This window comes from Heloderma suspectum, chromosome 7 (genome assembly GCF_057233095.1).
Source record: "Heloderma suspectum isolate Gila_16-S chromosome 7, 16-S_ref, whole genome shotgun sequence".
Classification (NCBI taxonomy): domain Eukaryota; kingdom Metazoa; phylum Chordata; class Lepidosauria; order Squamata; family Helodermatidae; genus Heloderma; species Heloderma suspectum.
The window spans coordinates 49859900-49875414 of NC_139464.1; the positions used below are offsets into that span (position 1 = coordinate 49859900).

The 15515-nt window shown below is 43.5% G+C and overlaps 2 protein-coding genes across 2 annotated transcripts in view; one reads left to right on the forward strand and one right to left on the reverse strand.

Annotated features, from left to right (window-relative positions):
* The window catches only part of STRA8 (stimulated by retinoic acid 8), a 39315-nt gene extending 28930 nt beyond the window's left edge, over nucleotides 1-10385 (forward strand). The window contains exon 9 of the mRNA XM_084810123.1: nucleotides 10285-10385. Within this exon, the coding sequence (XP_084666249.1) occupies nucleotides 10285-10305 (21 nt within the window). The 3' untranslated portion in view covers nucleotides 10306-10385. The remainder of the gene's footprint in view (nucleotides 1-10284) is intronic.
* Nucleotides 1349-15515, reverse strand: part of LOC146339753 (solute carrier family 23 member 1-like) — a 47317-nt gene continuing 33150 nt past the window's right edge. Inside the window, exons 10-12 of the mRNA XM_084810127.1 lie at nucleotides 6072-6180; nucleotides 3906-4001; nucleotides 1349-2468 (exon numbers count right to left, since the gene is read on the reverse strand). Coding sequence (XP_084666253.1) covers nucleotides 2203-2468; nucleotides 3906-4001; nucleotides 6072-6180 — 471 coding nt within the window. The 3' untranslated portion in view covers nucleotides 1349-2202. The remainder of the gene's footprint in view (nucleotides 2469-3905; nucleotides 4002-6071; nucleotides 6181-15515) is intronic.

Genomic DNA, 15515 nt, shown 5'->3' on the forward strand with positions numbered 1-15515 from the left:
CCTTTCTGTGAACAGAACAGGGCTATCCCCTCTCCCTTCCCATAGCAGCCCCACATGCCCTCCCCCCAAATCTGTTCCAGGGGATTGGGGGACCCTTGGGAATGGCCTGGAATATGGTGCAGAGGGATGTAGATGTATTGGGGAGCTGGTGGAAATCGCCTCTCCCCCCACACGCACACTTTTACAAATGGAGGAGCAACTTAGGATCCAAGCCATTATCTTCTGTGAGAGAACAGGAGGAATGTCTCTCCGAGATCATGGTAGCCACCTAAGGTTTTTGTAAACACTTTTATTAAAGCATTAATAGCAGCTGTTTCTGCATGGTTAATAGGGGACACCTTTTAAAACGGATCAAAATATTGATCAATTTATCTAACTTTGCATCCTTGTTTCTTTCATCCTTGATTACTACATACAAGTATGTGCAGAATGGAGTTTCTAATCCACATGTGACCGGCCCTGATCCAAAAGTGTGAGCGTGTAGCAGACAATCTTTTTAAAAAGTTGGAAATGCACTGATTCCCCCCACCTCCATCACCCTAGTGAACAGCTGATGGGTGCAATTCCAGCTTCTTTTACATGTGTGCACAGCCCAGCTGCTGGATCAGACTGGGTTATCACACATACAGTTCCCCATCAGGTAGGGATATGTGAGCGAAATCCTGACTCAGGAAGATGGTGCCTATGGAGCAAGTGTATGTAGCGTTATCCCAAGTATGCTGAAATGCAAGAACATGGTCTTGTGTAGGCATCTTAAGGGCCAAAACAGACATTACTTTAAATCTGTGTCTAGCACCTATGTCTTTTGTTCATGTTTACTTTAAAGTAGGTACAGTAGGTACTGATCCAGATCTTAAAAGCCCACCATGCTTGGGTCCCAGCCAAAATTGGGGACCCTGCACCTACTCTAGAAGTTAAAAGGGAAATTATGAACGCCCCAGTCTTAGCCTACCAAGGATAAAACTTAATGGTCGCGTTCACACAAAACACTGTGCCAGAATTCTTCAGAATCCTATGATCTGGCTTCAAACCCTGGCTTGTTAGAGGAGTGAAAAGCCAGGAACCCCAGTTCATATGTAACGATAAGCTTTTCCACACCGGTAAGTGGCTGATTAGCGTAGCCGCTCCCACTTGCAGACGGAGTTAAGCAGGAGCAATTGGGCAGTGTGCGCTGGCATTCTTGCTTGTGAAAAAATATACACACACATATATGTATTAAAATCAATATATGTGATGGTGGGGGGGGGTCACAGTTTTTTTAATTCAAAAACCAACAAACCAAGGTTCTGAAGAATTCTGATGTAGCATTTTGTGCAAACACAGCCAATGTATTTTTATTTTATTTTTTAAGCACTTCTGGATAACGCCAGCAGTAAACCCAAACGGTCTCCTGTTATATCTACACACAGGAAGCTTATCAAAAGCCCTTCCCTGTGCAAAACCTGATGTTTTGTACTAAAATTTCCACCATTCCTGGCCATTGGCCATTCTGGTTGGGGCTGTTGGGAGTGGAAGTCCAAAACAGCTGGAGGGCACCAGGTTGGGGAGGGCTGACCTAGATAAAGTATATGTATAACACATGTTCTGTGTTGGCTGCTCACATATACTGACTTTCATGAAAGTCTGAAAGCAGCTTAGAACCAACAATTTTATATTAAAGATGTACTTGGAAGCCCAGATTAATTCAGAAGTAATTAACAGCAGATGATTTATGTTATTTAAGAGGCTGTTATGTCCTCCAGAGACTTTATAGACTCAACAAACCAGAAGACTAAAAGGTAGGGGAGCGACAAAGTATTGAGACAACTGCGTAGGGTTAGTCTGGTTGAGGCTGACTTTAGGGAGACCTGGGCCAGTAGCCTTGTTCCTTGGGACTAGCTTGTCCAGTTACTCAGGAACACAAGAACTACACCCAAGCTTTTTTTTGGCAAGAGTTTTCCACGGTGGAATGGAAAACAAATTATCCTCCATGAGCACTGCTGAGCTCCCCACTCCCTTGCCATGCTATTCCTCAACCCCGGTACTGTACTCTTGCTGCAAAGAAATTGACATCCAAATTCATACTGAGCTAGTGGCAAATCATGGAATAGCTTGCCAGACTAGTCTCTTGCATCAGCCACAGTATCAGTGTCATGAAACAAGCAAAAAAGGAAGATGCTCCTTCAATGGCTTAGCAAAATAGGTTTGTCTACTGGTGTGGTCTTATATCTTTGTGTCAACATTAATTTCTGTGTCCCTTGAGGAATTAATGTTGCTGCTGTTCTCCTGTTCATCACTGTTGCATTCTTTTGCAGCGGGGCTAGCTGGCTGCTTGGGGCACGTTGGGAGGTACTGAAGCCAGTTAGCAGCACAGAACCTGGAACCTATTCCAAAGGGTAAATCATAGATGTCCAAGGTATTCACAGTATCGTCAGATTCCTCATTATGACCCTCTTTCCATGCCAAGAGTCCCCGTTCTTCCTTACTTCCTACCAAAGGAAAACGACAAAGTGATTGGCAGGGGCTCATCAAGAAAGCCATACAATATAGTATACAAAGACATTTTAGGAAGTACCATCCACTCTAGTGACACAAAAGGCATGCTCTTTATGCGTGCGCGCGCGCGCACACACACACACACCATTTTAGACAGAATGTCATTCACAATAAACATTCACTCCCACAAGGCGCTTTTCCAGTGATAACAAGATCACAAAAAATAACAGAAACATTACATTCATTCTTTTTGAGCTGTGTAATCAAGTGATTTTGACTGTGTCTTTCTGCCGCAAGAAAACCGAACATGAGTGCAGTTTTACCCAAAGCATCCACAAAGGCTTGTTCTAAACAGAAACTTCCCCATTCCCACTCAGTGGTGGCCACACCCTCTCTTTGCTCAGCTCAAAACCCTGAGATTTCTTGTTATGTTACATCACTGGGACCCTTTAAATGTTACCCTAGCTGTGTGAACCACTTTTCTGCAAGTGGCTGCTGTACAATGGCTAATTTAAAAACAGGTCTTTACCTTTGTACATTATTTTGATTGTTGTTTTGATGAGTTTTGTGCACCACTCTGAGGTCAGATAATGAAGGGCGGTATATAAATATTTTAAATAAATAATAAATGACCCAGCCAAGTGGGCAGAGCCCAAATGTACGAGTGTTTCCCATATAAACAGCAACACCCTCCCAGTGGGTTATGACAACGAGGTCAAGAGCTCTTCATGCATGTGGTTGGGTCACTTAAACATTGCTCTAGCCACACAGCAGCCATTCATGGAAGAGCAGGTCCAAAAGCAGGATAATTTCCCACCATTAACTGCTTCAATGACTAAAAAGTTTACAAAGATTTCATTATTTAAGGGTGCAATCCTATGCATGTTTAGACAGAGACAAGGCCTACAACTCTCAGCATTCCCCAGCCAGGCTGGGGAATGCTGGGAGTTTTAGGCCTTCTCTCTGTCTAACCATGCATAGGGTTGCACCCTAAGTCACCCTATCAGGACTGTGATCTGAAGACCTATTTTAAAGATGCTCCATGGAACTGCCTCCCAAGGGAGGTGAGACAGGTCCCTTCCTTATGTTCTTTTAGACAGGCAGTAAAGACTGTTCTGTTCCATCGGCCTTTTAATTCTGTAAAAAGGTTTTTCCTCACTCTAAGTTTAATGCCGCTCTAAAATGTTATTGCATGGGTTTGTTTTGTTTTTTACTGCTCCTGTGTTCCTTGGTTTTTATGAGAACCTTTAATTAAACTTTTATTGTACATTGCCCCAGGTGCCTGGTAGGTGAAGGGTGTGATTTAGAAAATAAATAAAATCAACATTAGAATTAAAATACTGGCAGCCAAGTACAACCTGTGCTACTTCAGTTTAGCAACGAATGCTAGCATATAGCCAAGAAACCTGAATAATTATTGTAACCCTTACCTGGAATAGTATTATCAAGAAGAAAGCCTAGGAATCCCCCAACAAACATGCCGGTAGTTAGCAGCACCTGGATCACTTGGTCCAATTGTATAATGCCTAGAAAGAGAATCCACTTGTCAAGCAAACATCAGAACAAATGAGAACCTCTAACAAGTCCCTAAAACCAAGATGGGAAGCCATTTAAAAACAGTACTGTTTTGTTTTTTAAGTCAGCACATGACCGTTTATTCGTTCAGTCGCTTCCGACTCTTCGTGACTTCATGGACCAGCCCACGCCATAGCTTCCTGTCAGCCGTCGCCACCCCCAGCTCCCCCAAGGCCGAGTCCGTCACCTCCAGAATATCATCCATCCACCTTGCCCTTGGTCAGCCCCTCTTCCTTTTGCCTTCCACTTTCCCTAGCATCAGCATCTTCTCCAGGGTATCCTGTCTTCTCATGATGTGGCCAAAGTACTTCAGTTTTGCCTTTAATATCCTTCCCTCAAGTGAGCAGTCTGGCTTTATTTCCTGGAGGATGGACTGGTTTGATCTTCTTGCAGCCCAAGGCACTCTCAGAATTTTCCTCCAGCACCACAGTTCAAAAGTGTCTATCTTCCTTCGCTCAGCCTTCCTTATGGTCCAGCTCTCGCAGCCATAGGTTACTATGGGGAATATTATTACTTGAACTATGCGGACCTTTGTTGTCAGTGTGATGTCTCTGCCGTTACCTTGCACTAAAAACAGTTTCAGCGTGATTCAGGGCCGGCACCAGCCTCCCGTGGGCCCTTGGCATAGTGCTGCCAATGGCCCCAATTACATACTACCCAGGGCCTCCACCCCTGGTCTTTATGCCACTCCTGTGACCTCACTGGCCATCCCCCCCAAAAGCAGTGTCTGATAGGTTCAGATTGCTGCTACTCAAGATGTAATGGGGGAGGAGGCTTGCTCTCAAAAGGAGCAGTGTAAGGCCTGCAGGCTTGCTTCCTTTTGCCAGAGGGGGCCAACCAGAGTAGAAGAGGAGGACCTGCAGCCGCGTGGCCCTGACAGCAGCTGCACCAGGCTCAGGGCTGGGCCGGGCCCTTTGGATCCCCTGGGTCCTAGGCAGCTGTCAACCGTGCCAACACCTGGCACCAAGCCTGGTACGATTCTCATGAAACGTATTGCACCGCAACCATATAAATGGATACTGCGGCATAACCGTTGCCTAGATTATTCTATAAATTCTCCATACACTATGTTTTAATAAACACCAACGGAACGTAAGACTGTAAGAATTGCCTGCTGACTCAGACCAATTGTGCATCGAGCTCAACATTCTGTCAAATCAATGAATCAGGATTATGAATTGGGCACATAGTGAACTAATCACATACTCGCAAATTTCTCCCTGAATGCACCCAGTCCATATTCTCTGTACTCCAGCTCAGTCAATTAGCATTCACAATGGAGATATCCACCTCAAAAAGATGGTCTTTGTGTGGTCTGCTATGTTATTCCTGTTCATTGGACCAAGAAGGTGAGAGCTTAAATATAAATATAGCAGGCATCTCAACACAGAAACCATGCAGCACACCCTAGCACATATCTGGTTTTAAATGTGCTGATTCAACTATATGGCATGTAACTGAAGCCACAACATAACTAGAAACTAACTGATGGGAGCTGTGCTCTTTAGAGCATCGTCAGAGCTTTTGAAGAGGAAGCTGGGCAGCTATCCTCTAGAGGTGGTTTGATAGTGATTCTAAAGCAATGCATGGATGAATTATTGCTCTTTCGATGAAGTAAATAATGAGTGCAATGAAAGGATGATATATCTGTTGGTAGCACCAGATGTTGGAGATTTAACGACATGAAGTAGATATTTCTATTATGAATGCTAATTGACTGAGTTGATGGAATTTACCGTGCCCCTGAGAAGGTCACACAGTCCGTCTTTTTGGCAGATGCGTGGACAGGAACATAGGAAGCTGCCTTATACCGAGGCAGACCGCCGGTCCATCTAACCCAGTCTTGTCGACACTGGCAGTGGCTCTCTGGGGTTTTAGGCAGGAGTCTTTCCAGCCCTACCTGGAGATGCCGGGGATCGAAACTGGGACCTTCTGAGTTACATTTCTAGTTACTTCTCCAGCCCAAACTTTATTTCAGATGAAACATGACACATTATAAAAGCCGTGGTCTCCCCGTGTACCTGTCTCCAGTAATTCTGTATGATGCTGTACCCAGTAAGGAACTGTTAGACCCGCAAATATAGAAAATCCAAAGATGAACAAATTTCTTGAAGAGTTCATATCTGTATACTGAATAAAGACAGGGCGTTATTTATAGGTCAAAATGATAGATACTACGAAACTGATTAATTTCACAAATGTTTTTTGAATGCACAACAGTATTATTTATTTATCACTTATATAGTGCCACGAGTATGCACAGTGTTCTACAGAGTATAAGAGAACAGGCCCCTGCCCCCAGGAACTAACAGTCTAAAACTTGACATGGGAAACAGAGGAAGAGGAGGGAGGCTGAGGTCAACAGGGAGCAATATGTGGTAATTTCAATTGCATGTGCTTAGGCTGAGTAACGGGCACCATTACAGTAAATCAGGACATGGGAACTAGGGAGTTCTGCCAGAAAATATAGGTTTTGACGGAGGATTTGAAGGAAGTAAGAGAGGGGGCGGCCTGACGCAGGTGATCTAGGGGGCAGTTCCAAGCTTCAAGGACAGCAAGGAAGAAAGGTGAAAGTCTTCTGAGGAAGCAGGAGGCCTTCACACAGTGGAGGGTAGAATATCAGCTGTGGGCAGGAGCTCATTCTCATGACCATCTCACTCAATGACAGTTGGGGGGAGCGGGAGGGGGCAGGAATGGCAGGACAAAGTGGTAGCAGGCATCCACAAGATTCATATTAGATTTGGCTTCTGACACATCACAGCCAAGGTGGCTTTTTGATATTTGCAGTGGTGTGCCAAAAGCCACATTTGGGCTAAATTCTCTGCATTCTCAAGACAACCTTGCTATGGGTCGATGTGGTTAGAAGTCACCATGGACTGAAAGGGTCCTGTGGAAGGGCTTGAGGACAGCCAGATGAGCCTGCTGAGAGGATCTGTGCAATGTGCGGCACACAAGGTGTTATGTGACTCAATTTGAAACTCAGCCTACTATGCTTATGGCCCCACTGCCTTGCAAGTACTTGCAAGCTGGGCTGAAGCATCACACAAGAGGTACCAGATTCTGCACAGGCCTATTCACCTCTCTCCCTGGGCAGTTGCTTCTAGTCCACCCAGCTGAGAATATGCACCTAACCCATTGGATTAAAAGACGTTTGGGGATGATTCACATCTCGTGTACATTAGCTGATGTGCCAGCACCGCTCAGTGACTCTTGACATTCTCTGTCCTTTGTCTTCTTTCCTTTCCATTTCAATTAATTTTGACAGTCTTTGTGATTAGTTTTTTGACAACACTTCTTTGGGGTTTTTTTGCATACATGCCACAGTTTTATCATTTCTTTGAGCAACGTACCACAGTTTTGTAATTTATGTCTTAACTGTTGGGACATTGTGCTTGCAAAGAACTGGCATAAAAAGAATTTTGGCTGCTGCTCGGCTAAGATTTGAGAAATTTTGTTGTTCAGTCGTTAAGTCGTGTCTGACTCTTCATGACCCCATGGACCATAGCACGCCAGGCCTTCCTGTCCTCCGCTCTCTCCCAGAGTGTTTGAGAAATTAATTATATATAAAAACACTGATTTCTCAGCTCTTACTGGCAGCCAAAATTGGACACTTTAAACATTTCTTCTAAAAGAACCCAACACTATTGTCAATGGCACCAGTGATACGTCATCTGTGGCCATTCTTTTTTTCTTTTCTTGGTATCTTTATCCAATAGGGCTTTAATTTTGGACAATGAAAATTGTGTGTAACACCACATGTGTATAACATTTGTAAACGCATGGTTATGTGTCTAAAACTTATGTATTGTATCCAGGGCATGGTTTGATAAGGACAAGCATGGTTGGCTGGGCATCTGCTGAGGGCTCACACCCCAGCAGGGGTCCACTAACAAAAGCCCCCTGGATGTGCTCCTCCTCTTCACTATCGAAACCTGCTTCTTCACCTGCCTCTCGCTGTGGCCCAGACCACGGTGGTGGTGAGAGGGAGCAGTAGATGCCACTATCTACTTGCTCACTAGTTCTCTGCCTATCAAGCAAGCAAGTGGTAGCAATGATAAAGAGAATAAGAGGTAACAGCAGCTGATGACAATGGTGGTGAGAAGGTAGACTCACCGAGGGAGAGGGCCCATTGAGGGTGTCTTGCCGAAGGACCCTCAAAAACCTGCAGCTGGCACAGAGTGTATCCTGTCTTTTATCTAATTTATACTGGCTCAATACCAATTATAGAGAATTTTGAAATGCGTCTCTCTTATGTTAATGCAAGTTGAGTTGAAACAGATTTGGATCCAAAAGGCAGTTCTGCTCATGTAAGGCGCAGGCCCCCAACTTCCACCAACGCTCCCTTCTCAGTTGCAGCCCTCACACTGCATCAAACACCATTCCAGAGGGTTCTCAAAACCTTAGGAACAGGTGTGGGGATGCAAAGTCCTGCAGAGGGAGGCAGGAAAGCATTGTTCCACAAGGGGAAGTCTGCTTGTGATTTCTAGGATCCAACCAGAGCCTTTAGTAAAGATTTTCTTCCATCAAAATTATACAATTTGTTTTTCACATTTGTTTAAAGTGGTTTGTCATTTTTGTTTAAGATTATTATGACATACATGGTGAACAGACAGTCTTTGCAATTAGTTTTTTGCATAGAAATTCTTTTTCAAATTCAGTCATAGTGGAACACAAGAATATTTCTTAATCCATTTTAAGATAGTCCCTCAAGCTGGAAGTGCCGAAATACTTCAGGGTTTCCCCCTTTCATTAACTGCTTCAATTTACTAGAAATTTGTGCAATGACCTTCCTGCAATACCTACCTAAGCCTAACTATTTCCTGTTTGATCCAAAGACAGACTTTACTAGTTTTAAATTGTTGGCTAAAAACAAAGATAATAAAGGTACTTCAGGACTTAATATTTTCTTGAATTTATCCCGCACCTTGGAAGCTGATAGCATGAAAGGACTGAAATATGGTACATCTATACTTTAATAATTAGCAGCATAAGACAATGGTAAATGAGGTAGCATAATATTCCTACACTCCTGTTCTAAGGAAAATCCTTAGCAGCATTACTTAATTTTTAAAATCAATGTTAATTTCATAATAAAAAAGACAAATTTGGACAAGCAATCATACCATTCTCCTTGGTTTTCTGTAGAGTGATTCATGCTACACTAAGACCTTCACCTTACCATATAAGATCTGTAAATAACCTTTGCTATATTTTAAAATCTGTGTTGCAATAGAAAAGAACTTTATTCAACTTATGGTGATTCATCGAATTTTTATAGCAATGTTGATGTTTAAGCCTAATAGTTTTGTTTTGCTTTTTTTGCTAACCTTGTAGCCTGAAACTCATCTATACTTGTCAATACAGCTTAATCATAAAAGAGTTCATTGACTCTTTTGCATTTGTTAAAGATTACACATCATCAGGTTTATTTTAAGATGACATTGACCTATCTGTATTCCTTCAATATTCTGCATTTCCTTTTTCTCATTATTGGAAGTGGTTCTCTACTTAAAGTCATAACAGCACTGACAAAGATTATCCTTGACATACATAAGAGCAATCCTGGGGTTGCCCCAGCTAGGGCAGAACAGGTGGGGGGGCAGTTTTCCTCTGGTGAGTTCACCAGTGGTTCTTTCTTTTTACTCCCAGTCCCCTAACATTGGTTGCAATGGGAGGAAAAATTATCTATGCCAGCTCCAGGCTGGTGCAGTTGAGGGACCCAATCCTGGTGCCTCATGCAAACCAAGGGTCTTTGAAACAAATAATCCAAGGATGCCTCTGCCCTTCCCTCACAACACCCAGTTTTAGGGTCTACTGCCAGAGGAAACACCACTGGTGGTAGAGCTTTCCCCTCAGACGTTTCATGGGCAGACGGGGGGGGGGGGTTGCAGCAGGTGTGACCCCCAGTCGAGCTCCTCTCTACTGGCAGAGGGGCACTTCTACCCATCCAACCCCCCACCCTGTCCAGCAGATCTACAAGTTTGCATTTTTCTGCCCCTTATTGCGAACTGAAAATTATGAACTCCCATCCACTACTTAATAACGCAGCTTGTGGTGTTTTATAAATTGCTTGAATACAAATCCCTGAAGTGCCTATCTATGTTAAAACATTTGTGTGCGTGGAAAATAAACTTCCATCCTACCCTGTCGAACATCTGCTTCGCATGAACATTATTTCTACTTTTGCAGTATTACATTTATTTGTTATGAACAATGTTTTTCTTCTGTTATCAGATAATAGTCTTCCTGAGTTAACAGACCAATCCAGCTATATGGCCACATTCACGTCATGCACAGAGAACTTTGGAAGCTTCTGCTTCTGGTTTTTATTACCTGAACTGACAAACTGTTGTTAACTACCTGTAGCTTTAAAAAACTGGTTGCAGGAGAGGAAGACAATGGAAGGAGGTTATAAAATGTTCACATATCACATGGCTGGAAAGATCCTAAACCAGGCTTAAATGGGCATTGTGTTTTTGGTAAATAATCAAAGTGTATTTACACAGTCTATGCTTTTTTGAATTCATCACACCATTAAAATCACCTCCTATAATAATTGCCCTTTTGGCAAAATCCATCAGAGTCTTTAAAAAGGAGGCAGAAAACTGACTTGAAGTGAAACGTGATTGTTTCAGCACATGTTGTTGTTGTTCAGTCGTTCAGTCGTGTCCGACTCTTCGTGACCCCATGGACCATAGCACGCCAGGCCTTCCTGTCCTGCGCTCTCTCCCGGAGCGTGCTCAAGTTCATATTCATTGCATCCGTGATGCTATCTAGCCATCTCATCCTCTGCCGTCCCCTTCTCCTTTTGCCTTCAGTCTTTCCCAGCATCAGGGTCTTTTCCAGGGAGTTTTCTCTTCGCATTAGGTGGCCAAAATATTGGAGCTTCAGCTTCAGTATCTGTCCTTCCAATGAGCACTCAGGGTTGATTTCCTTTAGGATGGACTGATTTGACCTCCTTGCAGTCCAGGGCACTCGTAAGAGTCTTCTCCAGCACCACAGTTCGAAAGCATCAATTCTTCGGCGCTCAGCCTTCCTTATAGTCCAGCTCTCACAGCCATACATTACTACTGGGAAAACCATAGCTTTGATTAGACGGACCTTTGTCGGCAAGGTGATGTCTCTGCTTCTTACTATGCTGTCTAGGTTGGCCATAGCTTTCCTCCCAAGGAGCAAGCGTCTTTTAATTTCATGGCTACAGTCACCGTCTGCGGTGATCTTGGAGCCCAAGAAAGTAAAATCTGTCACTGCTTCCATTTCTTCCCCTTCTATATGCCAGGAAGTGATGGGGCCAGATGCCATGATCTTAGTTTTTTTAATGTTGAGTTTCAAACCAGCTTTTGCACTCTCCTCTTTCACCCTCAACAAGAGGCTCTTGCGATCCTCTTCGCTTTCTGCCATTAGGGTGGTATCGTCTGCATATCGGAGGTTGTTGATAATTCTCCCAGCAATCTTAATTCCGACCTCTGATTCATCCAACCCGGCATTTCTCATGATGTACCCCTTCATGGATCACTGCCTTGTTGTGGCGAAGGGGCTTGCATAACTCAGTGAAGCCATAAGCTATGCCGTGCAGGGCCACCCAAGACGGACAGGTCATGGCAGAGAGTTCTGACAAAATGTGGTCCACTGGAGAAGGAAATGGCAACCCACTCCAGTATTCTTGCCAAGAAAACCCCATGGAACGTATCACAAGGTTTCAGCACATACCCATGCCCAACTTGCAACAGCCTATATTTACTGCCCCACTGACTTCAGAAGACCACTTCCAGCCACTTTATAGTGACACAAGATGAGCACATGCTGAAACATTCACACAGGAGTACCAAATTTTGCAGAGGTCAGCCCAACTCTCTTTCACTGGCAAATGATCCCAGTCCACCCAGTTGTAAATAGGTACCTAACCCAAGGATGCAATAAATGCTTATCACAGTCTTGGGAGGGCATTTCAGAAAATATCGTACGATTGATGATTCTAGACTCTGCCCTTGTGGCAGTGGTTCTGTGGAGAATGTGCCAAGTTGTTTGTTTTATTGCTGTGTTTCTTATTACAAATTGCAATCCGTACTAAATGTTTAGATTAAGCTAATTGCTCTGAATTGTATTCTTGCCAAGAAAACCCCATGGAACGTAACACAAGGCTAAAAGATACGATGCTGGAAGATGAGCCCCTCAGGTTGGAAGGTGTCCAATATACTACTGGGGAAGAGCAGAGCGAATTTCCAAGTAGCGCCAGAAAGAGTGAAGCGGCTGGGCCAAAGCCGAAAGGACGCTCAGCTGTGGATGTGTCTGGTGGTGAAAAGAAAGTCCGATGCTGTAAAGAACAATATTATTTAGGAACATGGAATGTAAGATCAATGAATCAAGGTAAGCTGGAGGTGGTCAAACATGAGATGGCAAGATTGAACATCGACATCTTGGGAATCAGCGAACTAAAATGGACAAGCATGGGCGAATTTAATTCAGGTGACCATCATATCTACGACTGTGGGCAAGAATCCCTTAGAAGCAATGGAGTAGCACTCATAGTCAATAAAAGGGTGGGAAAAGCAGTACTGGGGTACAATCTCAAAAATGATAGAATGATCTCAGTACAAATCCAAGGCAAACCATTCAACATCACAGTAATTCAAGTCTATGCCCCAACCACTGAGGCTGAAGAAGCTGAGGTTGATCGGTTCTATGAAGACCTACAACACCTTCTAGAACTAACACCAAAAAAAGATGTCCTTTTCATCATAGGGGATTGGAATGCCAAAGTAGGAAGTCAAGAAATCACCGGGATAACAGGCAAGCATGGCCTTGGTGTACAAAATGAAGCAGGACAAAGGCTAATAAAGTTTTGCCAAGAGAACACGCTGATCATAGCAAACACTCTTTTCCAACAGCACAAGAGGCGATGTCCCTGATAGCCATGATAGCCATGATAGTGCGGTCACTGAACTTGAGCCGGACATCCTAGAGAGTGAAGTCAAGTGGGCCTTAGGAAGCATTAGTAACAACAAAGCTAGCGGAGATGACAGTCTTCCAGCTGAGCTATTTAAAATCCTCAAAGATGATGCTGTTAAAGTGCTGCACTCAATATGCCAACGAATTTGGAACACTCAACAGTGGCCACAAGACTGGAAAAGGTCAGTTTACATTCCAATTCCAAAGAAGGGCAATGCCAAAGAGTGTTCAGACTACCGTACAATTGTGCTCATTTCACATGCCAGCAAGGTGATGCTCAAAATCCTACAAGCTAGGCTTCAGCAGCATGTGAACCAAGAACTACCGGAAGTACAAGCTGGATTTCGAAGAGGCAGAGGAACTAGAGATCAAATTGCCAACATTCGCTGGATCAAGGAGAAATTAAGAGAATTCCAGAAAAACGTCTATTTCTGCTTCATTGACTACGCTAAAGCCTTTGATTGTGTGGATCACAACAAACTGTGGCAAATTCTGAAAGAGATGGGAGTACCAGACCACCTTACCTGTCTCCTGAGAAACCTGTACGAGGGTCAAGAAGCAACAGTAAGAACCAGACATGGAACAACCGAGTGGTTCAAAATTGGGAAAGGAGTACGACAAGGCTGCATATTGTCACCCTGCTTATTTAACTTATATGCAGAGTACATCAAGAGAAACGCCGGGTTGGATGAATCACAGGTCGGAATTAAGATTGCTGGGAGAAGTATCAACAACCTCAGATATGCAGGCGATACCACCCTAATGGCAGAAAGTGAAGAGGATCTAAAGAGCCTCTTGTTGAGGGTGAAAGATGAGACTGCAAAAGCTGGTTTGAAACTCAACATTAAAAAAACTAAGATCATGGCATCTGGCCCCATCACTTCCTGGCATATAGAAGGGGAAGAAATGGAAGCAGTGACAGATTTTATTTTCTTGGGCTCCAAGATCACCGCAGACGGTGACTGTAGCCATGAAATTAAAAGCTCCTTGGGAGGAAAGCTATGGCAAACCTAGACAGCACAGTAAGAAGCAGAGACATCACCTTGCTGACAGAGGTCCATATAATCAAAGCTATGGTTTTCGCGTTTTCCCAGTAGTAATGTATGGCTGTGAGAGCTGGACTATAAGGAAGGCTGAGCGCTGAAGAATTGATGCTTTCGAACTGTGGTGCTGGAGAAGACTCTAACGAGTCCGCTAGACTGCAAGGAGGTCAAATCAGTCAATCCTAAAGGAAATCAACCCTGAGTGCTCATTGGAAGGACAGATACTGAAGCTGAAGCTCAAATATTTTGGCCACCTAATGCGAAGAGAAAAGTAACTGGAAAAGACCCTGATGCTGGGAAAGACTGAAGGCAAAAGGAGAAGGGGACGGCAGAGGATGAGATGGCTAGATAGCATCACCGATACAATGAATATGAACTTGAGCACTCTCCGGAAGAGAGCAGAGGACAGGAAGGCCTGGCGTGCTATGGTCCATGGGGTCACGAAGAGTCGGACACGACTTAACGACTGAACAACAACAACAAACTTTTTGCTGACTTCTCATAATAGGGTAACCCTATTAATCGTGGCAGGTTTCACTTTGTCAGTTTCCAAAGTTTGAGCCAATTATTTATTTTTTTCAGAAGTATTTTTTTTACTGTAGAATTTTATTGTTTTAAACTGTTTTATTATATACTTTGTACATCGCCCAGAGTGGCTGGGTGACCAGCCAGATGAGCGATTAATAAATAAATAAATATTTAAATAAATGTATTTAATTTATTATTACATTTATAACCTGCCTTTTTTCCTCTTGCAAGGAACCCAAAGCAACTTACATGGTCCTCCTCCAATCCATTTTATCCTCACAACAACCCTGTGTGGTAGGTTAGGCTGAGAGTCAGTGACTGGCTCAAAGTCACCCAGTGAGCTTCATGGCTGAGTGGGGACTAGAACTCGGATCTCCTGAGTCCCAGTGCAACACTCTAATCACTGCATCACACTGACTCTCAGTGTGACAACTATGTTAGATCTTTTATTGTTACTGTGAATATTTTGTTTTGTATGTTTGCTCTGTGACTCATGGGTGTAACAATAAAGACTGACTGACGTACTAACCCATTGGTTTAAGGAAGTCAAGGGCTGATTGATACATGCATGTACATCAGCTGAAGTGTCATCATCAGTCACTCATCACTCTCAACTGAACATGTGAACTTCCTTGTCTTCGTTGAAATATATTATGTTTAAAATGATGCAAGATGGGATGAAAGCTTCATCTGTGTGGTGTCTGACCTGTGATGGCTAATTCACACATGCAAGTCATCACTTGATGCTGCAGTCATTGATCAGCAAATATCATACTTAATGTAGATACAAAAGGCAACCACGTGTATGGCAACAAGCCATTTCTTTCCTCCTGCACTACAGAATATAGAAGACTGTATCGCTGAGTTACACCAGCCTGATGGGATCAAAACTGATGTCTGAGTCCAAATGTAATTCATTACAGCATCAGGAGCACAACCTTTTCT